The 24,171-nt window shown below is 48.7% G+C and overlaps 2 protein-coding genes across 2 annotated transcripts; one reads left to right on the top strand and one right to left on the bottom strand.

Moving 5' to 3' along the window:
• Positions 1-17,907: 17,907 nt before the first annotated feature.
• On the bottom strand, positions 17,908-18,631 carry PtA15_7A811 (uncharacterized protein; the record flags this gene model as incomplete). Its single annotated transcript, XM_053171457.1, has 4 exons — positions 17,908-17,927; positions 18,063-18,192; positions 18,295-18,522; positions 18,617-18,631. 4 exons carry the CDS (start codon positions 18,629-18,631, stop codon positions 17,908-17,910), a joined length of 393 nt encoding a protein of 130 aa, XP_053022636.1.
• Positions 18,632-21,594: 2,963 nt separating this feature from the next.
• On the top strand, positions 21,595-23,595 carry PtA15_7A810 (uncharacterized protein; the record flags this gene model as incomplete). The annotated part of the gene is made up of 11 exons (XM_053171456.1): positions 21,595-21,822; positions 21,907-21,963; positions 22,028-22,120; positions 22,189-22,263; positions 22,346-22,385; positions 22,643-22,744; positions 22,818-22,841; positions 22,925-22,992; positions 23,072-23,260; positions 23,362-23,390; positions 23,496-23,595. 11 exons carry the CDS (start codon positions 21,595-21,597, stop codon positions 23,593-23,595), a joined length of 1,005 nt encoding a protein of 334 aa, XP_053022635.1.
• Between the last annotated feature and the right edge of the window lie 576 nt (positions 23,596-24,171).

Raw genomic sequence — 24,171 nt, 5'->3', positions numbered from 1 at the left:
TGGGCCGAAATGGGCTGGCTTCCTGATGTCCAATCTCCAAAAAGACCACTCAAGAAGACGACAAGCTAAGTGCACATATTGCAACAAAGTCTTCAGCCAAGCAAAACCACACCTTCTATTCTCGCACATCAAGGATAATTGTACAACTATTCCTGCCAAAAAGAAATCTGCTTATTTAAAAAACGTTTTCAAGGTTGAAGATAACAAGTTGAAAAGTAAAGGTGTTGCGGTTGAATCCTCCAATGACAACGATAGCCAAAAGATATCTGTTTCCATCCCCTCAAGTAGCAAGGCCAGCCAATCAGTAGAATCTTACTTTCGTCCATTATCAAATGATAAGACTCAGATCCTTCACGAGTTGATTGTCAAAGCTCTTATTAGCTCTAATGTATCATTTAGAATTTTAGAGAATCCTTACTTTCAAGAATATCAGTCTGAACTAGCCCAAAGCCTTTATAAACTACCTCATCGAGTCCAAACTGTTGAAAATGTATTACCCATAGTACACGCTAGACACAAAGTACTACTGCTTGATAAAATCAAGGAACAGACACAGATGACCTTGTCGTTGGACGGCTGGAAGGACAATTCCGGCAACAGCATATATGCTTTGATGGCCCTGAAAGGCGCCAAGAGAAAGTACTTTCTTGATATCCTTGATCTTCACCAAAAGCGGCACACGGCAGACAACATCTTCTTAGCTCTCAAGAAGTCTCTCAAGTCAAAGCAAGTCAAAATGGATCAAATATGTGCGATCACAACAGATTCACCATCAGTCATGACTAAGCTTCGCGTGAGTCACTGAATAATTCTGCTTCATGTTTGATTTTGACTTTTGCGCTGACAAATGTGCATTATGTGCTATCTTAGCGGCTTGTGAATGCGGAACATCCACACATCCTCAAAGTCCATTGTGTGTTGCACGTTTTCAATCTGATTGCCAAGCGAGTGGTTAATCATCCCAGTATGGCAAATGTTATCAAGACAAACAAGACGCTTGTTAACTACTTCACAACTTGTGGATTCTGGCGTGAACACTTAACTACATGGCAAAAGAACAACAACGTTAAACATGGTCTCCAGACTCTCTGTGAGACACGGTGGTACTCCATGGCGAAGGTCTGCTTAGGAGTTCAGACACACAAGGTTGGTTTTCAAAAGTGCCTCAAATTACTTCGCGACCCAAACGTCAACACTCCATCTATGTCAGATGCGGTTATCAAAGCCATCAATGATCGAGATCACTTTACCGCAAATCAAACATTGGTTAAAATTCTACAACCAGTGGTTGATGCAATCGGCCATCTAGAACGTGCGGACACAACACTTGCTGATATATGGAAAGAACTGCTGGATGTGTTCCAGAACATGCGTGATACAGACATTTCTCCAGGTTTGAGCCGTTTAAAGAACACTGTATCAATGTTCTTCACTCGCAATTGAAAGTCTTCCATGAAGACATCTATATTGTTTCCTTCTTTCTTCACCCTGATTATTGCCGTGTAGCAGTTTCAAAGAAGCACTCTTTATTGGAAATCACTCAAATGCTCCTTCGTATTGCAAAAGCTTGTAAGCTGACAAAAGCTGAAGCCTCTCTTCTGAAAGATGCTATTAATTGCTACTACAATTTGGTTTATCCTTTCAACTCAAAGACTGTTAATAACCCGCTACAGTACTGGCTCATGGTACCTCACTCGCTAGATTCCGAATCGCTGAAGAAACTCGCTATTGGTCTTCTTCAGATTGTTCCTCATGCTGCTGGAGTTGAGGGACTGTTCTCGATGATGGCCGCAATGAAGACTAAAACTTGAAATCGAATGTCCCCAAACACGTTGAAGATGATGTCTCAGATAAAACTGCATCTTCTTCAAGGAGATCCGTTACTTGCTCATTGAAAAAAGAGAAAAGAAAGTGAAAAAACTGGAAAAGAAAACTCCGAGTATGAAAACATGAACCTATACGACTCATTTCTTACTCCAGCCGAGCTGGAAGCATTTGAAAAAGGCTTTTTTGACGAAGAACAAGCTCGGAATGAGGTGCTCCTCTCACAGGCAGACGCTTCATGGATACACTGTTCGACTTCGATTTGTTGGAACACTTTCCTCCGCTAAACAAGGATATCGAGGTCATTGATGTTGATGCGAATAATACCAACCCCGACAAGGATTCAAACTGGAACCCCAAAGACCTCATGGGCTGATCTACTTGAAGATGTGTTTCCTTTGCTTATGTATATACTTCAAAATTTTATCAATTTTATGATTTTACAAAAAAATTGCTTGGCACTCCGGCGCCCCTTGGCGCCCCCAGCCAAAGGCGCCAGCTGCTGGCATTTTTGAGGCGCCGTCTGGCGCGCACTTTTTTAAGAGTGGCACCAACAACCATAACTTGGAGGCCCTTCATTTTTGGAACGGCCTCATCCTCATTGGACTCGGAGGCTTCTCATTGTTGGAACAGCCTCATCCGCGTTGGACTTGGAGGCTTGTTTGCCGTTGGATCAACTTCATCATTGGAACCTCTTCAGTATTTTCCCAGGCTTGCCCTCGCCGTCAGCACGCCAGTCCTCTTCCTTGCCAGATCCACCCCTGCCCTCAAACCTCGCTCGCTTGGACACTTGGTCCACTCCAAACGCCCACCTTCAGCTAGACATCAAGGACTTTGCCTCGTTCTTGTTTTGTTTCCGCTCTTGTCATTGGTCCCAAAGCTCAGAGTCCCACCGGGACGGCCTCTTTCTCGTCTTATAGCGGGGTGGGCTATAGGCTACGCGGGACAAGTGAAAGCTGCGTGAAATGGCACATGTAAAGAATGTGAAAGCTCAAAATGGGTACGTATATAATTCGTACTATCTAGATGAGTGAGTAGGAAAACAACGGGCCAGCAGGGTCTCTTTATACCCTGCGGCTATCATGAGACATTGTAGACAAGAGGGGCGCTCCCTCAGGGAGAGCCCTGAGAGGCTCGTGGCGTAACAAGAAGAAAGGAAGTAACCGGCGGGGTATCTAAGGGAGCAAGCCGGGATACATAACGGGAAACGGGCCTAAGGCCCAAACATGGAAGCAATCATAAGGAGAAAGGAAACGTCGGAAGGAGCGCCCTTGTCGTCTTGAGGCGGAGGCGCTGTCGTGAGAATACCCAAGCCTGTCGTCAGGGCAAGGGTGAGGTCGGAGCCCGCCGGAAGGGCGGAGAATCCTGAAGCAAGGTGTAGGCCCAAGCCCGTTGGGAGGGCAAGGGTTGGGTGAACATTGGAGCCGGTGGCCGGGTGTCACGGGCACGGCTACAACCATCCTCCCCCCTAAGGAGGGGAGGTCCCATCCCCGGAAGATGTCAAGGGTTCCGAAGGATTTGCCGTAGCGAAGCGGCCGGTGATCTTGATCCGTGACTTCGGTGGCGGAAGTTTGGCAACCGATTTGGTCTTCTTGATAAGGGCCTTGGCAACCTGGGCGGCCTTCTGCTTGTTTTTGTTGAGTTATTCACTCAGGTTCTTTTTCAGTTTATGTGCTTTATACATTTCATTCCTATTTCACCAACATTTCACAAGTTGTATGTAGCATACCTGAGACAGCAGTAGTGGAAGGCCCCTTTCCTCATCCTTCCACCAACCTCAGTCACTCACCTCACCTCGTGCCTGCTGTTCTCAGGTATGTATTGCTTTCTCTTTTCTCTTTCATCTTTTGTCCATTTGCAATGAACCATCCTTCCACCAACCTCAGTCACTCACCTCACCTCGTGCCTGCTGTTCTCAGTTCCTGTCCATCACAACAGGTTATGAGCACCAGCTAGCTTCCAGCTACGAACAGTCTTGCCAAGCACGTTAAATATTGGCATTTTCGAGTGTTCTAGTCCATCACAACAGTTTTTGAGGATGATGGCCGGAGGTGTCGACCACATGTCGTTTGGGATGAGAGATCGCAGGGCTACCGGTCGGAGGTCGTTGCCGTTTACTGGTCGGGAGTAATCATCGCCGTTTTGATCCCGTAGGATGTATACATTGTTTTCGAGAACTCTTTTGATCTCAAAGGGTCCAAACCAACGCGCCTGTCCCTTGGTATGGGACTCATTGCGCAGCTTGACGGCTTTACCGACCACGAAGGAATCAAAATTCCTGGCGAACTTGGTCTTGCTGTCAAAGGCGGCCTTGTTACGTTCAGCTCAGACGGCTGTTTGTCCCAGAGCCTCAAGGCGAATTTTATTGATCTCGCCAATGCGAGTACGCAGCTCTTCCTCTCCAGGGAGAGCCGCATCAGATGCAATTGCTGGAACGGGGTCGCAGGCAAGTCGCGGTTTAACTCTGTACGTGAGTTCAAATGGTGAAAACCCACTGCTATCACTCATATGGATGTGCGTGGAGAATAAAGCTGCCGGCAAAAAGTCCTCCCATTTGGAGGGATCACCGGTCTTGTTGAGTCGGAACAGAGCGGCTTCCAAGATGCCGTTGTAACGCTCACATTTGCCATTCGTCCGGGGGTGATAGCCCGAAGTGTTGAGTTTGTTGATCTTGCCAGCTTTGAGGAAGCTGGTTAAGCCTTTAGCTAGAACGTTAGCTCCTCTGTCAGTCAGGAATTCCCGTGGTAAACCAAACGGGGTGATGACGTGATTGAGAAGTGCCTCTGCAATGGCCGTTGCCGTTGCTTCCTTCATGGGGATAGCAATTGGCCAAGAAGTACAGTGGTCTATTATCGTCAAGATCCACGTATACTTATTAGCGTAGCTCTCCGGCATGGAGATAAAGTCGGCGGCCCAACGCTCAAAAGGGCCAACTGCTGGGAGGGGAATCTGCGGTCCCGTCTCCTGGGATTCATGCGCCCGCTCGTGGATCTGACAAGAAGAGCACATACAAATGTAGTTTTTGACATCCTCGTATTTTCGAGGCCACCAGCCGCGCCCCCGGAGGAGCTGCAGGGTACAATCCCTGCCACGATGGCCCATGTCATCGTGCAGCTGGGTGAGAAGGGCAAAACGGTGAGGGAAAGCGATGAACGGTGACCGTTCCTTCAGCCCTGGCCGGCCCAGATACATCAGGGTCTCGGCTATGGGATCGTATTTGAAAAGTTCAACAGAATCTTCTGCTTGTTTAACAAGACCTTCTGGGACATCGTCCGGCACGGGTCGGCCATCCTTTAGGTAAGGAATAATCAAAGGCCAGTCAGTTTCATGGAAGTTATCGCCTATTTCATCAATTAATGCTAAGTCTGCGCGGCGCAAAAATGCGTCCGGCACAACATTATCACAACCCTTTTTGTATTTAACTTTTATGTCCATTTCGGAGAACTCGTCTATCCATTGGACAAGACGCGGCGTCGGTAGTTTTTGGGTCGCTAGGTATTGGAGAGAGGCATGATCAGTGTACACCACAGTTGTGGCGACGGCCCCCTCGAGATAGATCTTCCACTTCCTCCAAGCATGGAGGATGGCCAACAGTTCACATTCCTGCGCTGGATAGCCGCGCTGTGCAGAATTTAGCTTACAAGACTTGAAAGCAACTGGATGGGGCTTCTCGTCTTCGGCAGTTTGCAGTAGGACCGCGCCGACAGCATAGTCGGACGCGTCCGTCTTGATAGTGAAAGGTTTGTTCAGGTCCGGCATGATCAACACCGGCGCAGAAGTCAAAGCCCGTTTTAGCAATTTAAATGCGACCTCGTGGACAGATAACCACGAAATCGCTTGCCGTTTGGTAACATTACCGGCGGTCAAGTCGTGGAGGGGTGAGGCTAGTTTGGCGAAGTTTTTAACATACCGCCGATAATAGCCGCTAAGGCCCAAGAAAGACCGCACATCATGGACCGTTGCTGGGCGCGGCCACTCATTGATGGCGTCAAGTTTGTCCTGCATCGGACGTATAGAGTTGTGCGCAACGATGTGTCCCACAAATTGGATTTCAGTCTGGCCAAAAGAGCATTTAGCTCCGCTGCATTTGAGTTCCTCCCGGCGGAGGACCTCGAAGACTTTCTGCACATGTTGTAGGTGTTTGTCTTCATTTTTAGAGTAGATCAAGATGTCGTCCAAGTAGACTTGGATGAACACGTCAATGAACTCACGGATTATATGCGTCATCATACACTTAGGGTGTTCAAAGTTGACTTGCATAAAATCATAACACCATAAAATCATGAAATTCTAAGCTGAAAAAAATATGTTGCACCCAAGGACTCAAATCAGAGCAAAATTTCTAGAATGGTACATATGAAATCATCCACTTAGGGTGTTCAAAGTTGACTTGCATAAAATCATAACACCATAAAATCATGAAATTCTAAGCTGAAAAAAATATGTTGCACCCAAGGACTCAAATCAGAGCAAAATTTCTAGAATGGTACATATGAAATCATCACTTAAAAGTTTTATAATTTTATGATTTTATGCATTGAAAATTTTATGATTTCAACTTTGAACACCCTTACTGAAAAGTACTGGGTGCATTCACCAGCCCGAACGGCATAACAAGCCATTCGTAGTGCCCGTACTTTGTGCCAAAGGCAGTACGCGGCACATCCTTTGCGGCGATTTTCATTTGGTGGAATCCTTGTTGAAGGTCCACTTTTGAGAAGTAACGCGCTCCTCGGAGCGAATTGAAACACTCTTGAATCAAAGAAATGGGGTGGCGGTCTTTCTTTGTGACCGCGTTCAGAGCCCTGTAGTCTACACACAGACGAAGTTTACCCAAGTTGGGGTTTTTAGCAAAAAGAATGGGGGATGACCAGGCTGAAGTAGATGGCCAAATAAATCCGGCCTTTTGCAACTTAGCTAGTCTGTCTTTCAGCTCCCCCAGCAGCATTGGCGACATCTGCCTGACCGGCTGGTATACCGGCTTAGCGTTGCCCGTGTCGATAAGGTGTTCAATCACCCGTTCGCGATCTGTAGCCTGTTCAAGCTCGTCAAACAGAGTGGAAAACTCGTTAGTCAGCGTGATAAGTTTGCCTTTTAAAGGTCCGTCAGTTGGGAAAGTCGATGCGAGTTGTGAAGTAGGCTCCTCTCGAGGGCCCAAAACTGTACCATCTGAGATCAGGTTGAGGTAGCAGTTCGTTGCAAACGCTGCTGCACGACGCCGAATTTGCTCCTTCAATAGCGGATGCTCGCTCTCCTCTGTTATAGATAACAGAGCGTGCTGAGATGGGTGCTAGTGAGGAGGAAGTAGGAAAAAATGAGACGTGGTTAGTATCAACGTTGCGGAGGACCCATTCATTGGTCCCTTAGTTGGTGGAGACTACATGCTCCGCGATCCAGTCCCGGCCCAGTATTAGGTTGAAGGAAGATAAGGGGGCTACTCGGCATGTGACGATCATGCCGACGCCTCCAAAGCAAAGAGGAACCTCCGCGGTTTTGTTATTTTTAATAACATCGCCAAAGGCCCCGGACACCTCAAAAGTGTCCTTAGAGGTGGTTAAAACCAGACCTCTGTCACTCACAAGTCTGGCAGACACATAAGACGAACCAGCGCCTGTGTCCAGGAGGAGCCAGGCCAGGCGCCCCGCCACTGTGTGATGAAAATCCACACACAAACGTTTGTCTTCTTCAAAGACAGAAGAGAGTTGATCGCTACTTGCCGATCCAAGACAATCTCTCAGTACTTCAAGCTCACTCAGTTAGCTTGAAGGCAATGTCGTTCCCATGACTGGGTGATCGACAGACACAATAGCTTCGGGCTCAATGGCCCTCTGCTCAACAATGCTTGGCCCAATGGCACAAGACTTCTCAGCGCGCTCAAGGTTAACAGAAACACTCTTGGATGGATTACTCGGACCAATACAAGGGGCAGGAATAATGGGGGAGAGGGGAACTGAACACAATGTTGTCGATGGAAGAGACTGTTTACCATCGACTATTCTTTTAAAGGCTTTTTACCTTTGGCTTCTCGGTCTTTGGTTCCGGACATTTGGAAGAGACATGACCATTGGTGCCACAGTTGTAACAGGTGACGCCGCTGCCCGACTTCTTTCGGGGCTTGGAGTCGGCACCATTGGAGGCTCGTTTGTTGGAGCCGGAGGCGGAGGCTTGAAGAGCTTGCCCTTTGCGATAAATCCGATCTTCATCGAGGGCGGCCACCACGATCGTCGAGAAGGACATCGGAGTCCCTCGTCGCTCCTCCATATTCATCATTGCAACCAGCTTTTTGTTGAGTGCTTTGTTGAGGCGACTGACGAAACCGGTCGACTCGTGATAGGGGAACTTGTAGTTTTTCGCCCGGGCTTGCCACTCCCGGAACCGATCATAGAAAGTCTGACACGACTCGTTCGGAAGCTGAACGAGTGCGTTGTACTCGTCAGTGATGACTTGCTGCGAGACGGAGATCGGGTTTAGCCCAATCAACCAGGACGCAAATTCGTCCCAGGTGTCAGGAGCTGTCTTGAGTCTTCAAAATCCAAGTAGGCTTTGCCTTGGAGGAGCCGGATGCCGGCCAAGTGCCAGATGTCCGGATGAGCTTGTTGGCCCTTCAGGTTGATGGCCAGAGTATTGAGCCAGCGTCTGATGTCGACGCCAAGGGCCCCCTCATAGTGAGGGCAGTTCTTGTAGTTCCACCCGCGGAAGACATTGCTGGTGGTCGTCTCAAGGGGAGCCGTTCTGTCGACCGCACGGTGGAGTTTCACGTACGGTGGGGTCTTGTCCACTTCCATGTGGCCAGGCTCCATCTTCAATTGACTGATTTGATCCGTCGCCGCCGCGGTGGCATCGTCTTGAGCTTTGTCAGGGGGGAAAGCTCCCGGCGGTGGGGCGCCGTTACGTCGGCCCCCTGGGAGGTTGGGCAAGGGGGGTTCAAGATCCTCCTTGTCATCGTCGGACTCATCGTCCGGGGCAGTTTTGAAGAAGGCCGGGTGCGCCGCCACAAAAAGGCGCTGGTCGGCTGTCATCGCCTCAAGCTCGGCGGGGGTATACATATTCCCGTCGGCAGGGGGGGCGGGAGCTCGGTCCAAGTTGACCTTGCGGTTGGGCAAAGAGTGTCGAACAGGCATCTGTCTCACCAACAACACGTAAAAACAAAGAGACACTACTGTTAGTGTCCCGAAAAAAACAGTTTGCAGGCGGTCTATCGCCACGAATAATCTGGAGCACACTGATATGTCAAGTGGCTCCATCGAGAGATTACAGCTTGGGCACACAAGTCCCGCACCCAGGGGTGTGTCCAAAGACCGTCGGATGGATTTTTACCAAAATCCCCAGAAAAACCAAAAAATTTGACTTACGATTTACTGGTCGGCGAATTCGGGAAGAAAAGTTCGAGAAGTCACTGAAAAGGCGATCGAGTGAGGTCGAAGTGGTCGTTCGGAGGGAATGTAGGGTAAAAAGAATGCAAGCTCGCTACCACTATAGCGGGGTGGGCTATAGGCTACGCGGGACAAGTGAAAGCTGCGTGAAATGGCACGTGTAAAGAATGTGAAAGCTCAAAATGGGTATGTATATAATTCATACTATCTAGATGAGTGAGTAGGAAAACAACGGGCCAGCAGGGTCTCTTTATACCCTGCGGCTATCATGAGACATTGTAGACAAGAGGGGCGCTCCCTCAGGGAGAGCCCTGAGAGGCTCGTGGCGTAACAAGAAGAAAGGAAGTAACCGGCGGGGTATCTAAGGGAGCAAGCCGGGATACATAACGGGAAACGGGCCTAAGGCCCAAACATGGAAGCAATCATAAGGAGAAAGGAAACGTCGGAAGGAGCGCCCTTGTCGTCTTGAGGCGGAGGCGCTGTCGTGAGAATACCCAAGCCTGTCGTCAGGGCAAGGGTGAGGTCGGAGCCCGCCGGAAGGGCGCGGAATCCTGAAACAAGGTGTAGGCCCAAGCCCGTTGGGAGGGCAAGGGTTGGGTGAACATTGGAGCCGGTGGCCGGGTGTCACGGGCACGGCTACAGTCTTGTCTTCGTCTCGCCACAGCTCTTGCATTTCAGAGTCCCACCAGGACTATCTTGTACTCGCCCTGCTTTTGCTCTCATTATCGCCATTGGATCTACGATTCCTGCCAGACCTATCTCTGCCACCAGCCTCAGCCTTGCCAACCTCACCCGCCAGAACACCCTTGACATCCGCATTGACACACACACGCCGCCCATCCTTGCATTTGACGCGCGCGCCAACAGCCCGCTGATCGTTGCCCTCAGCCTCCACACGTCGCTGGACAGTCTCTGCGCCTTGCTTTCTGCACCCTCGTCTCCTCTCTCGATCCCATCGCCTCCAGCTCCTCCCCATTGCCTCCATCGCCTTCAGCCCTCGTCTTCGCCTCTAATCCCTGTTCGTCATCATTCTCGTCCTAAGCCCCTCTTCGTCGTCCCAGGATCCTCGTCGTCGTCTGAGGACCCTCGACATCGTCTCAGGATCATCGTCATTGTCCGAGGCAGCTTGTTGTTGCTCCATCCCCTAGTCATTGTTTCTATCCCCTCAGCTTCGCCTCTAGCCCCTCTTCAGAACCTCTAGCCCCTACTTGTCAACTCTGGCCCCTTTTAATTGCATAAAGATCATCACTCCCTGCTCTCTCATGGAGTTTATTTTCTTTTATTCTCCTTTTTTCATATAGGAGGGGAGACTGTAAGGGTCTCACCAAGGCTCCACCCTTACATAAGCTATATTGTAATAAAAGCATCATTATCCATGCTTATACATAGAGCCCTGTTTATATAGCTTCCATTCCACCTCTTCTCTTATTCCCCCAAGCTGGTCTTCACTCTCTTCTCCCTCTTATTGGCTGATCTCAGGAAATTACATTCTTTTTATAGACTTCTGGCCTTTGGCCCTCCGTCCCTCAGTCCCTCTGTTCCTTCCAGTGAGGGTTCACAGAACCCTTACACTTTGTTTTCTATAAAAATTTTTTTCACTTTCCTTCTCTCCCCAAACGCTCTCTCTGCACTCTTGGAATCACCTCTGAACTCGGAATCATCTCTAGAATTTCAGGATTGCTGCAGGACTCTCGAAATCACCAATGGATCATCTGAATGACCAATACTTTGGACATCTGTAGCAGCTGCAGTTTGATCAGTTTCCAAATATCACTACTTTGGTAGTTTCTTGGTGTTTCTGCCACCATATCTCATCCCAGTGTGGGGATCTTTCTGCGATATGGTTACCAAAATGTTTACAGGCCCCCAAAGATTCATTGTGTACCTTTAGTGACCACAAAAACCCCAAATGTAGCAGCTACAGCCTGATCAGTTCCCAAATATCACTACTTTGGTAGTTTCTTGGTGTTTCTGCCACTATATCTCATCCCAGTGTGAGAATCCTTCTGCCATGTGGTTACCAAAATGTTAACAAGCCCCCAAATTTTCATTATGTACCTTTAATCACCACAAAAACCCCCAAATGTAATATCCCAGAAGAATTCCCACATTGGGATGAGGTATAGTGACAGAAACACCAAGAAACTACCAAAGTAGTGATATTTGGGAACTGATCAGACTGTAGCTGCTACATTTGGGGTTTTTGTGATCATTAAAGGAACATAATGAATCTTTGGGGGCCTGTAAACATTTTGGTAACCATACACCAGGAAAAAAAAGTAGTCAGTTGATGACAACTGACATAACACAGCTCTGGTTTCAGCTCCAAAGCTACTCCATCTGCTAGTTAAGGGCTGGCTGGCACACAGCTCAGTGCCCATTTTGGCACAGCTGAAGCCTCTAGCTTGCATTTTTCACAAGCTGCTCCTCAGCTTTGTCCCAGGCACAGCTGCTGCTCAGCCTTGGCCCAGGCCCAGCTGCCCCTCAGTCTTGGCACAGGAAAAGCCACTGCTCAGCCTTTGCTTGAGCAAGAACGGGTGTTGATAAACGCACACCCGTCCCCCGGGGGCACACCCTCGCCCACGCCCTTCGAAAAGGGCGTGTGGCGCTGGTTGGGTGTAACACACCCTTGAAGGATGTCTCCCGCGCGCGCGGGAACAATCCTTCAAGGGGGGAATATGCGGACCGGTCAGGTGGACCGCACGCCCTTTATCAAGGGTGTGCGAGTCGAAGGGCATGCACGCCGCTGTATGGGCGTGCGAGGGCGTGCACGCCCCCACATGGGCGTTCACGGGCGTGCACCATGGCTCGTTGGGAGCCCCTCGGCGGGCAGGTGCAAGTATACCTGCTCGCCGAGAGCCCCTCGGCGGGCAGGTACAGATCCCACCTCGCCGAGAGCCTCTCGGAGAGCAGGTATACATGCACCTGCTCGCCGAGAGCCTTGCCTGCTCGCCGAGAAGAATAACTCTCGGCGAGCAGGTATACAAACACCTGCCCGCCCCCCTCGGCGGGTAGGTGTATGTATCCCTGCTCGCCGAGAAGGATAACTCTCGGCGAGCAGGTGCATGTATACCTGCTCACCGAGAGCCCCTCGGCGGGCAGGTGCATGTATACCTGCTCGCCGAGAGAAATCCTCGGCGAGCAGGCATACAGATCCCACCTCGCCGAGAGCCTCTCGGGGAGCAGGTATACATACACCTGCCCGCCGAGCCTGCTCACCGAGAGCCCCTCGGCGGGCAGGTGCATTTATACCTCCTCGGCGAGCAGGCATACATATCCCACCTCGCCAAGAGCCTCTCGGCGAGCAGGTATACTTGCACCTGCCCGACGAGGGGCTCTTGGCGAGCGGGCTCGGCGGGAGGTGCATGTATACCTGCTCGCCGAGAGAAATCCATGGCGAGCAGGCATACACCTCTCAGCGAGCAGGCATACATATCCCCGCTCGCCGAGAGCCTTGCCTGCTCGCCGAGAAGGATAACTCTCGGCGAGCAGGTATACAAACACTTGCCCGGCGAGCCTGCTCGCCAAGAGCCCCTCGGCGGGCAGGTTCAAGTATACCTGCTCCCGAAAGGCCCTCGGCGAGGTGGGATCTGTATGCCTGCTCGCCGAGGATTCCTCTCGGCGAGCAGGTATAAATGCACCTGCCCGCCGAGGGGCTCTCGGTGAGCAGGCTTGGTGGGCAGGTATATGTATACCTTCTCGCCAAGAGGCTCTCGGCGAGGGGGGATCTGTATGCCTGCTCGCCGATAATTTCTCTCGGCGAGCAGGTATACATGCACCTGCCCGCCGAGGGGCTCTCGGTGAGCAGGTATACATGCCCTGCTCGCCGAGAGTTATCCTTCTCGCGAGCAGGCAAGGCTCTCGGCGAGGTGGGATCTGTACCTGCCCGCCGAGGGGCTCTAGGTGAGCAGGCTTGGCGGGCAGGTGTTTGTATACTTGCTCGCCGAGAGTTATCCTTCTCGGCGAGCAGGGATACATACACCTACCCGCCGAGGGGCTCTCGGCGAGCAGGTATATGTATGTACATGCACCTGCCCACCGAGGGGCTCTCGGCGAGCAGGCACGGTGCACGCTTGTCACGGCTATGTGGGGGCGTGCACGCCCTCGCACGCCCTTGATAAAGCTTTTCAAAGGGGGTGGGCGTGGGCGTGCCCCCGGGGGACGGGTGTGCATTTATCAATGCCCGTTCTTGCTCAGGCAAAGGCTGAGCAGCAGCTGGGCCTGGGCCAAGGCTGAGCAGCAGCTGGGCCTGGGCCAAGGCTGAGCAGCAGCTGGGCCTGGGCCAAGGCTGAGCAGCAGCTGGGCCTGGGCCAAGGCTGAGCAGCAGCTGGGCCTGGGACAAAGCTGAGGATCAGCTTGTGAAAATTGCACTAGAGGCTGGATAGCCAGCTGGAGCAGGTGTCATGTCAGTTGTCATCTAGTGACTACTGATTTTTCCTGGTGATATGGCAGAAGGATTACCACACTGGGATGAGATATGGTGGCAGAAACACCAAGAAACTACCAAAGTAGTGATATTTGGGAACTGATCAGACTGTAGCTGCTACATTTGGGGGTTTTGTGGCCATTAAAGGTACACAATCAATCTTTGGGGGCCTGTAAACATTTTGGTAACCATATTGCAGAAGGGTTCCACGCTGGGACGAGATATGGTGGCAGAAACACCAAGAAACTATCAAAGTAGTGATATTTGGGAGCTGATCAGACTGTAGCTGCTACATTTGGGGGTTTTGTGGTCATTAAAGGAACATAATGAATCTTTGGGGGCCTGTAAGCATTTTGGTAACCATATGGCAGAAGGATTACCACACTGGGATGAGATATAGTGGCAGAAACACCAAGAAACTACCAAAGTAGTGATATTTGGGAACTGATCAGATTGTAGCTGCTGCATAATGGATGTGACCCCAAACACAATATTTCTGGGTTTTATATGCAGAACAATTGTTCAATGAAATTTTACGTGGAAATATTCCTCATTAATCTGTGGTTGATAACAAAAGTAGATAAAAAAAAGAACCTGACAAAAATATGCTAAACCATGTTAAACTAATTTCAAAAAGGCCTTCTATGCATGTAGCACTTGAAGTATGATATGCAATATCTTCAGGAAGTTCAACCAACAAAATTAACAATTTTTGCAGGATGGTGCCATGAGAGAGGTCAGGGGTCAATGTTTTTCCTTTTTTGAAAAAAAGTAGATTTGGAGACTTCTGATAACATCAATTGTTGAAGTAAAAAAAAAGAAAAAAACTTTGAGACCCCTCAGCCATCCTGGATTAATCCTATCAATATATGCTATGTTGATCAATATGCAACATTGCAATTCATCCATCTTGGTAGTGACTGACTGTAGTTTCTTCAGGAACAATCTGTCTGTGAAGTGTCCAGCCTCTTTGGCCTCATCCAAAACCGCAGGGATGTCCACTGGGAATAGGTCTTCAAACTTGTTCAGCACTGTGCGTTCTGCTTTTTTGCAGTCAAAGTCTTCCTGCGCTATTGCTGCCGACGTGGTTGCTGTTTTGTTGACCGGGTTGCCGCGGATCCTCATGCCTGATGGCTCATGGACAATGGATAGACCCCTGACAGACACCATCATCTCAAACCTGAAGAGGAAAGGTGTGCCTAATATAGCCTCGTAACTGCCTGCGACCGGTCCGATCCGAAAGGAGACACTTGGGAAACGCAGGTCTCCCGTCAAAGGTTGGAGGTCACACCAGGGAAAAATTGAGGTCACCTGAGGGCATGTGATGTGAAGAAGACTCTTGTTCAGTCTCCAATCATACTCCAAAACCCATTGAGTGGGACTCCCCAATGACCACAAAGGGGCCATTGTTTTGATAGTGGAGTCTTGCCACAGTAGCTCAGGTGTCTGAACATGTTTTACTCAATGTCACCTGCCACCAGCTGTCATCACATTTTCCCTGGTGTCACCTACTATGTAGTGTCAAAGAAGAAGGGGTTTGGTTGTTGATGACTTCATTGCGAGGTGTACCCTTGTTGGTGTTGGAAGGGTTTTGGCAGGCAGTCCCGATAGGGCGGCTGCTCGTTGGGAGATGATATTGATTTCCAATCCAGTGTTGATGAGAACTTGAATCGGGGTTTCTGCCAGAGTCAGGGTCAGAATAACGTGTGCCAGAGGTCTTTTTGGCATAGCGGTCAAAGGCAAAGGAGAGGGATGCAAAGCAAAGGCAAAGGGGAGGCTATCATCACCGAGTGATGTGCCGCCAAGGTGGTTCATGAAAAAAAAAGTGTAAGCGCTCCTTGTGAGCGCTTCACTGGGCGAGGAGGATGAGATTGATCCGAGCGTATAGGGCTCAAGAGGGACAAGGCAGAGCGTTGGAGGGACACTTCTGGAACCACTGTATCTTGAATTGCAAAGTCTAGCCCAGGGGAAGTGTGAGTGCTTCCCTATAAATACAACTGAGAAAAGGAGAAAGGGGAGAGAGGACTGGAAGAGGAGAAAGGGAGTAGTCAGAGAAGAAGGAGAGAGGAATGAGAGTGCTCACCTAGCCCAGGGGAAGTGTTAGTGCTTCCCTGCTGAGCTAGGAGGGCGCGGGGTGATGGGACCTATTAGGGTGCTTAGTCCATTTCCCTCTCATCCCTCTTTGTCGTTGGCCTCCCATCACGGCCTCCCTAGCTCACAGCCCGCTGTTCTGGTTTCTCAGGTTTGCTTCCTTTTCTTTTCTTCTCTTCTCTGTTCCTTTCTCTCTCTTTTGCTCCCTATGCAATGTCACTCATCATTCTTCCAAGTCATTCCCTGCGCACCTCAATAGGTGCTTAGTCCATTTCCCTTTCATCCCTCTTTGTCGTCGGCCTCCCTAGCTCACAGCCCGCTGTTCTGGTTTCTCAGGTGCTTAGTCCATTTCCCTCTCATCCCTCTTCGTCGTTGGCCTCCCATCACGGCCTCCCTAGCTCACAGCCCGCTGTTCTGGTTTCTCATTGACAAAGACAGTCGAGCCGGACGCACGGCGGCTTGTTGCCCTAGTGGAACAGCAGGGCATCCTATGCCCATTTGCCACATTTATACAAGGGGGGAGGCCCCTCTAGACCGTCCCTTTTGGGTACCACGTTGGCGACAGGGGGGGGGGGTCTCCCGGATCCTGACCGCCCTCGCTCAGAACGGTTGCCCCAGCATGCTTGGGCACAGCTTCCGCGGAGGCCGCACCTTGCTGAGATTCCCTCGGAGAGGAGCGCAAGGGACGTATTCATTTTTGGCTGCTAGCATCTACGTGAGAACGACCAAGGGGACACTGTAATAACAAAGTCCATCCTGCGAAACATCTCACGGGAAGGGGCGGAGACTGAGTAGCTTGTTTTGTTTTGGTTTCACAAATCATTTCTGCGGAGTGCGGGGGTTCGCGCGTGGCGCATCCAGGGTACGCCAAAAAATTGGTGTGTCTGCAAGGCAACACCAATAAAATTGTGTGGTCTCACAGCTACGCCACTGAATTGGTGTGGACCGACGGGCACTCCATGTTGTAGTATGATACGTAATATGCCATTACGTGACATCCTACATGTCCAGGGTAAGTCATATGTCATGACTTACCATAGACATGGGACTTTCCCATGTTTCCTCGACTAGACAGCTTTTCCTATATTTACATACATACTACATAATAGCATGTATATATAGAGCTTATGTTTCCTCAGTTGTTGTATTTCTCTTGAAATTCATTTTTCCGTTGTTCATTTCTCTCAAAATATATTCTCTCAGTGTCAGGCTCTATTAGGTTATGAGCATTTTTTTCTCGCATCTTATAAACAGTTAAGAAGGTTATACAGAGTCTTACAAATCATAGTTATAGTTTGAATTAGTGTTCCGTGTTGTGTGTACCAGTGTGATAGTGTTATAGTGTAGATCCTAGTGTGGATATTCTGTGTGTTGTGTTTATACTGTCTTAGTGTTACTCAGTTTTATCTCGAAAGTTTTTCTCCCTCCTATATTCGACAAATTTTTCCAGCATTATGGCTCCTGTTAACCGATCTCCAAGTTCCATCGCCACTCGATCCTCCAACACGGCAGCAGCGGCTTCCAGCAGCAATGCAGCCGGCAAGCGGGTCGCGGTCGATTTTTCCGTTGTTCATTTCTCTTGAAATATATTCTCTCAGTGTCAGGCTCTATTACTCCAGGTCATTGGCGTGGACTTAATGACACGCCAATATATTGGCGTGGCCTCATTGGCACGCCATACATTTGGCGTGCACGTAGTCAATTGTTGGCGTGCATTTAGCTGGTCCCTATATTTCCTTATAGCTGGGAACCTACCGAGCCCAAGCGATTACGATGCCAGGTCGTGATTAGGGCCTTTCTATCCTTTCCTGCCTTCTCGTTTTCCCTTTACCCTTGTTTTCCTTAGCTTTCCTTCTCCTTGAGTATCCTATACTCGCTTATCTTACCCGAGTTCTTCCTCTAAGCTCGAGTTTCTTCATCGGTGCGTCACTTCAGAGACGACCGCTGACAGAAAGTTTGTCGAACGCTCAGAGAACCCTTTGAAGCTGTAAGACAGGCTATGTTCAAAGGAATGTCCCAATCATTGTGATTTCCACATATAGTGGCTTTTTTAAAACTTCCATTTCTCTTTTCTCCCACCAAGTCTTCCTATATGCTCTCCTTTCTCAGATGCGCTGTCTTTGGTTCCCAATATTGATATAATCATATAAGAGTAATGGATTTCAAGCCACAGAATCATGTGATTTAGTTATTTTATGCGCCAAAGTAAAAACCTGTTCAGGAGATATATTTTGTGAAACCGATTGAGCCCAAGAAGAAAGAATACAATTAGCGTCTGGTTAAGTCGGGGTTTGATCTATCGATATCATGTGATGAGATGAGGGTGGAGTTGTTCAAAGATATCTTACGATATGAAAGATAAGCAGCTAGGATCGCAAGTGGCACCATAAAACCCCAGCCTCCAGACTGTTGATCGGAGGTAGACGTATGAGCTTGTTGGGATGACTTTTTGGTGGCCGGCGGTCCTTTGGGTGCCCCCTGAAATAAGAGTGGTAGGATCGAGCGATAAGATGGGTCTGAATTCTGATCATTGAATTCTGATCATGATACCAAAAAGAGATGGCCAAAAGATAAGCTAACCTGTTTGCACGTTCCGACGCAAAACTGCTCCATCAAAGTCCGAGCCTCTTCACTATGGCCAACGTCCTCGAAAGATTCAGTGGCGTCTTTACCAGCTTCACTTAATAGGACTTCATCACCACCTGGATGTTCCTCCAAGAACTTTGATACTGCGTAGACCTTTCCACTGATGACCAGGTGGAGATTGCTAGGGTTTGAAAGCGTGGAGAGCTCCTCATACGTAAAATCCTGTTGTTTGTTGTTTGGGAAGAGAAAACGGAAAGTGTAGGTGATTTGAGTCAGCAGACTAGGCTGAATGTGGATCTAAAAAAGGATGACTTACTTTATCTTCCGACATCAGCTCCAAACGTTTTGAATATCGATTCCGCGGGTCTCGGTCAGGTATTTATATGTATTCACACTTCGGGAGTCCCCCTAGGACCTATGCAAATGCAGCGGATTGACAGCCCAACCCCTGGCTCAGCGCTTCAGGGCGGGGGATCCCCGACTCTCCGATCAGCTAGCTGCGGGTGGATGCGGTGGCCGGTGGGCCATGTCAAGCCCGGCCCATGACCGCACGCATATGTACTCTATGTGTTGTAGAGGCGCTTCAGCCTTCTTTAATATGGCTTCCCATGTATGGCGAACCGGTACGACGCGTATCGGCCAAGGAATCCTCTTTGGTGACCCGGTGCAACGTGTGCCGGCTACCGCGGAGGACTCCTCGGCGAAGCAACCCGGTACAACGTGTACCGCTTACTGATGAGAGTTATCATCGGTGACCTAGTACAAGATGTAGCAGCTAGCATTAGCAAGAAGGAGTCCTCTTCAGCGACCCGGTGCACTCGATTTAGCGCTCACGGAGGAGCAGTCTCCCTTGACGACCCGTTAACGTAGCGTAGCGCAGCGCAAATGCACTATTTTTTAGCGTAGCGTGAGCGCAATCGCGCGCATCTGCACTAAAGCTACGCGCACAGGGTGAAAAGCTAATTTAGCTTATAGTGTAGTGTTAGCGCAGATACCTGCGATTGCCCTAATGCTACACAAAAAAATAGTGCATTTGCGCTGCGCTACGCTACACCACGGTCAATAGAAGGTGTACCTGATATGTAATACCTCCTTGGAGCTTATAATGTTTTCTAGAGAGTGTATTCTTATAGCAGAAAAAATTTGGGGCCGTTTGGAGCACCGTAGATAAGGTTTTGGGGGTTTGCCTTAGTAGGAAATTGGCCAAATCCGCCCCCCGGCTACACAGGGTCTCCCTGAGGAGTACTAATGCCGTGAGGCTTAACATATGTTTTAAAGAGTGTAATCTTATAGCTAAGAAACTTTGGGGCCGTTTGGTGTACCGTAGATAAGGTTTTGGGGGTTTGCCTTAGTAAGAAAACGGCCAAATCCGCCCCCCGGCTACACAGGGTCTCCCTGAGGAGTACTAATGCCGTGAGGCTTAACATATGTTTTAAAGAGTGTATTCTTATAGCTAAGGAACTTTGGGGCCGTTTGGAGTACCGTAGATAAGGTTTCGGGGGTTTGCCTTAGTAGGAAATCCGCCAAATTGTATATTCCGTCATTTTTTGTTAAATTAATGTATCAACTCCCATCCTCAAGAGGGGATTTAATAAATCAACTCCCAAAATGCTTTTGGGGCCGCGCAAGGTCGCGCGGACCCGGGGGAGACGTCTCAAGACGGTCGGCGCGACGTAAACGACATTTGGGAGTCGATTTATTAATTCCTGGGAGTCAATTTTTCAACTCCCTTATCTTATTAGGGGGGTTCACGTAAGGCTGATTTCAAAAATCAGCAACCAAAACCAGCAGATGCAGCTTTTGAAAACTGTGAGAAAGCAAAAAGGTTTGGCTGGGCAGCTCTCCCTTGGAAGCAATCTGCAAGGCATAAACCTTACTCACAGGTGCATGAGCAGACAAAATCAGCATTGCTTTTTTTGCAATGTGAACCCCCCTATTGAATTAGGGTGTTCAAAGTTGACTTGCATAAAATCATAACACCATAAAAATATAAAATCTAAGCTGAAAAAAATATGTACCACCCAAACACTCAAATTAGAGCACCATTTCTAAAATGGTACACATAAAATCATCATCTGAAAATTTTATGATTTTATATGATTTTACGTATTGAAAATTTTATGATTCCAACTTTGAACACCTTAAATGGGGAGAGACAGACATAGCTCATATCCAGGCTTGCAAAAGCAGAATGCCCGCTGACTTAGAAATAAGAATTACATCTCTTGAAGGGAAAGGCGCGGGCAAGGATGGTACATCGGGATTTTTCAGTATTGGCGCATTTCGAGGGGAACTAGGGGCAGGTGAGCTTGGCTTTCCAGCTGAGTGGACTTGGGAGACTCTGGCCGGGGTAGCCGGACAGCCCCAAACCGGCGGATCCTGGCACTTCCTGCGGCCGAACTTAAGCAATCTCCACCGAAATTGCAGTCTAAACCATCCCTTGAGCACGCGCACGGCACCTCGCCAAGGGGTAGCGTCCAGTATCAGGTGATTCTTCTGGCGTGCCCTGTTTCTGACGGACTCTTGTCTTTCTGCCAGTGGGTCTTTGTGTGGTCAACAGGTTTTGATGGCAAGCTGCCAGACTACTTGAGACGAACTTATAAGAGGGGCTCTGGTAAACTGGTGCCCGTGCGCGGGGTGTCAGATTGGTGGCAATCTGACCTACAATTGGACAGCTTGCAAGGCAATTTGCTATTTGACCCGGTCGGCAATCTTCTAAGAATAGCGTGAAATCCGCAACTGCCGTGTAATCTGCTTATCGCATGTACAGCTGTGCTTCAATTTTTATTTTTATCCGCTGGTGGGCTTGCGAGAGAAGACATCTTTTGAGATCTGTTGTATGGAGTTACATTATATCGAAACATCCCTTGAATGCACCTTGTCGGTTCCTCAAGAGATGTGATAGTCCATACTGTTTTCACCCCGGTTGGCCCTGCTTGCTTCCCCCTTTGTATGTAAATAAGTGATTTAAAAAAAAAAAAAAAAAACATCCAGCGCGCTACGTGTCTTTCGGGTCACCGTGACCGTGACTCGTGAGTGTGCGTTGGCGATCTACCTTCGGTTGAATTCTTCTGACACATTCTGCGCCAAAAGCGAGCATGACATTCTGGAACGACCTTCAACTTGATTGTTTGTCTTGCGCTTGATGAACCCCATTTTTCTCCTACATAATGGAGAGAAGAGGGCCGCTTTCTGGACGGCTTGTACCCCCAGCAACAACAAAGGCCTGTCCATCCCACCTTTTGCATCTTTATCTCTACTACTAGAAACCATTCCTACTTCAAAACTTTCATCATGAAAATCGCATTTGAAACCATCATTTCCGCTTTGTTGCTGCCATTGGCCAGTCGTAGCAGAACTATTCCAAGCGATTGGCACATCATCCACGGAAACCTTGGTCTGAATTCAACAAACCTTCACCGAGGTGGTGTTGCTGTTGGATTTCTGCCTGGGTTCCGCGAGCGCATCGCGCCCAATGCTGTCAGGGATATCAACAACTTGTTACCGGCTCCCATGGCAATTGTCGGTCGTGCAACTCTTTCCGAGTCGCTCTGTGATGAGAAACCCCGAAGCTGACCTTGGATCATTTGCTCAAACTCTTATCAGGTGGGAGACTATGTTCACCTAGCAGAGCATGATCCAGATCTATCCGCGCTTGATTTGGTATGTCAAAAGCTATAGGCTGTGAATTCCCAAGCAAATTCCTTACATCTAATTTCCTATTCAGCACTTACCACACATCCTGAGCGCGCCGGGCAACCCCGTTTGGCAGATTGCCCTATTGCCTAGCGAAGGATTAGACAAAGTCACACCATATGTGGTGGGTGATGTTTCATTTTTTAATACTGGTTGTTCGCCGTGATTGATTGAGCAGATGGGAAAACTTAGGCCGAGCGTATCGCTATCAAAATGGCATCGATCAACAGACTGGGCATCACAGTTTGGTTACGATTTGCTCACGAGGTAAGACCCAGACCAATCGCAAGAAGAAAAATGGTGGGCAAATTGACCATACTCATGCAATTTGATCCCTTCCGTAACATAGATGAACGGAGACTGGTATGGATGGGGTCTTAAGCCTGACTGTAAGTCTATTTCTTGTTTAGAGAAAGTGGCTCGAATATTTAAATTACTACTTTTGGTTTGGAGCTTAGTGTTCCGCGCAAAATGGAGAATGATCGCCCATGCAATCAGAGCTCGAACACATGACACTTGTTGAGTCTCGACTTTTATTCTTCTGGCTCTAATTTTCGGCAAAATAAATCCGACCACTGACTCAACACCGCTTGTGTTTTTCCATGTTGATACCTACACTCCATTCCTCGACATTTGGTCTAAGTAGACATGCTTTGGGCTCCTAACGTCGCTTTCGGCTCATACAATGACTCGATTAGAGGGGGCTACAGTAGGTACTGGCCTGGTGCTGATACTGTCGATATTTCGGGTTAGTTTCCTATCTCTTGAAACCAACTACATCCTGTGCTCTCAATTAACTGGAACTGGTTTGCATGTGTTAGGGCTTTCGTTTTATCATTTTGGAGGTCAGCCTTGACTTATTGACTCCTGCGAGGGCTGCCAATACTGATTCTCGACATGTCCGATTTGACATTTGCATAATCTGCAGGGGAGCGCCGATTGAACGTTTTGCCGCAGCCTGGAGAGGCTCTTGAGAAGATCCAAGAGTTTTCTGAAGTAGGTCGAAAGCAGCACCCAACAACCATGATTAGCCGTGACCACATGTTCGCTGATAAACTCTTTTGTTCCTCTAAAGCTTTACGGCGCTGGACAAGGCAAACCGGTAGTCCTTGCAGAAACTGGTGCGGCTTACACCACTTCCCTCAGATCGGGACGTCCAACTGTTGGAGGCGCTTCAAACCATGATATCAAGTTTGCCTGGTTGCAACAGCTACTGTCGGGGGAGCTAAAGTACCACGTTCCGGAGCTCAAAGCAGTTTCTTGGGTGAGCTCAAATCCGCCGTGATGGACTTCGAGAAGCAGAAAAAACAAGATTGTTCTTCGTGTAAGCTGACATATACGAAATGTGCTACCCGCTTTATCCAGTTTGAACTGATCAAAGATGAAAACGCCGGGTACGTCATGAGTGGCTCTTTGATTCTTCTCTTGCTAAATCTTCTTGTTTATGCTGACAATTTTATGTGTGTATGTTTTTTGGATTGTTCCCGTGACACTAACAGTGTCCAAGGCACCAGCGTCAGATGCGAAGATTACCGGTTATTAGTTGGTGAAAAGCGGCTCAGCCAGGATGCAGTCCGCTACTTATCGAGTGGCTACTGAGAACCCCGATGCGTCACCGAACAAGCTTGGATGTTGAGTTATAGCAGAGGTCCGGTAATCAACGCTGAAGTCTTAAGGTCTTAACTTCCCTGTGGATCAACATCTGGATCTTCTTACTTGACTTGAATCTATTTTGGGAGAAACATTCGAGGGTTATCTAAAACCATTCCATTGCAGCTTGTTTTTGAGAAACCAGCTGCTTCTTTTTACGCTTCTGCTTTTCAATGTTTACCTCACTTCTTTCTCTGAAATCACTCTCAACAAGTTATTTATTTATTTATTCATTTAGATTTATTTTAGAAATTCATGATACTGAATTCCAGCAAAGGCTGCAGAGATTTGGGTCAACTCCGAAGCTCAAGCATACGTAGGAAGACAGAATGTAATCAACCAGCAAACCTTGTGCCAATACCTGATATCCAACATACAGCTGTTGTGTAAGGCGCTGTTTGGCACCGATATAATCAGTGATATATTCACAAATATTTCACAATTATATCGGTAAAATGCCGATGGCGTTTGGCAAACCGACATATTCAAAACATGAAATAATTTATAATTACAGTTCCTACATGC

The sequence above is a fragment of the Puccinia triticina genome, chromosome 7A (assembly GCF_026914185.1).
Source record: "Puccinia triticina chromosome 7A, complete sequence".
Taxonomy (NCBI): Eukaryota; Fungi; Basidiomycota; class Pucciniomycetes; order Pucciniales; family Pucciniaceae; genus Puccinia; species Puccinia triticina.
The sequence above is the reverse complement of the archived record's forward strand: the minus strand, read 5'-3'. Positions and strand labels throughout refer to the sequence as shown.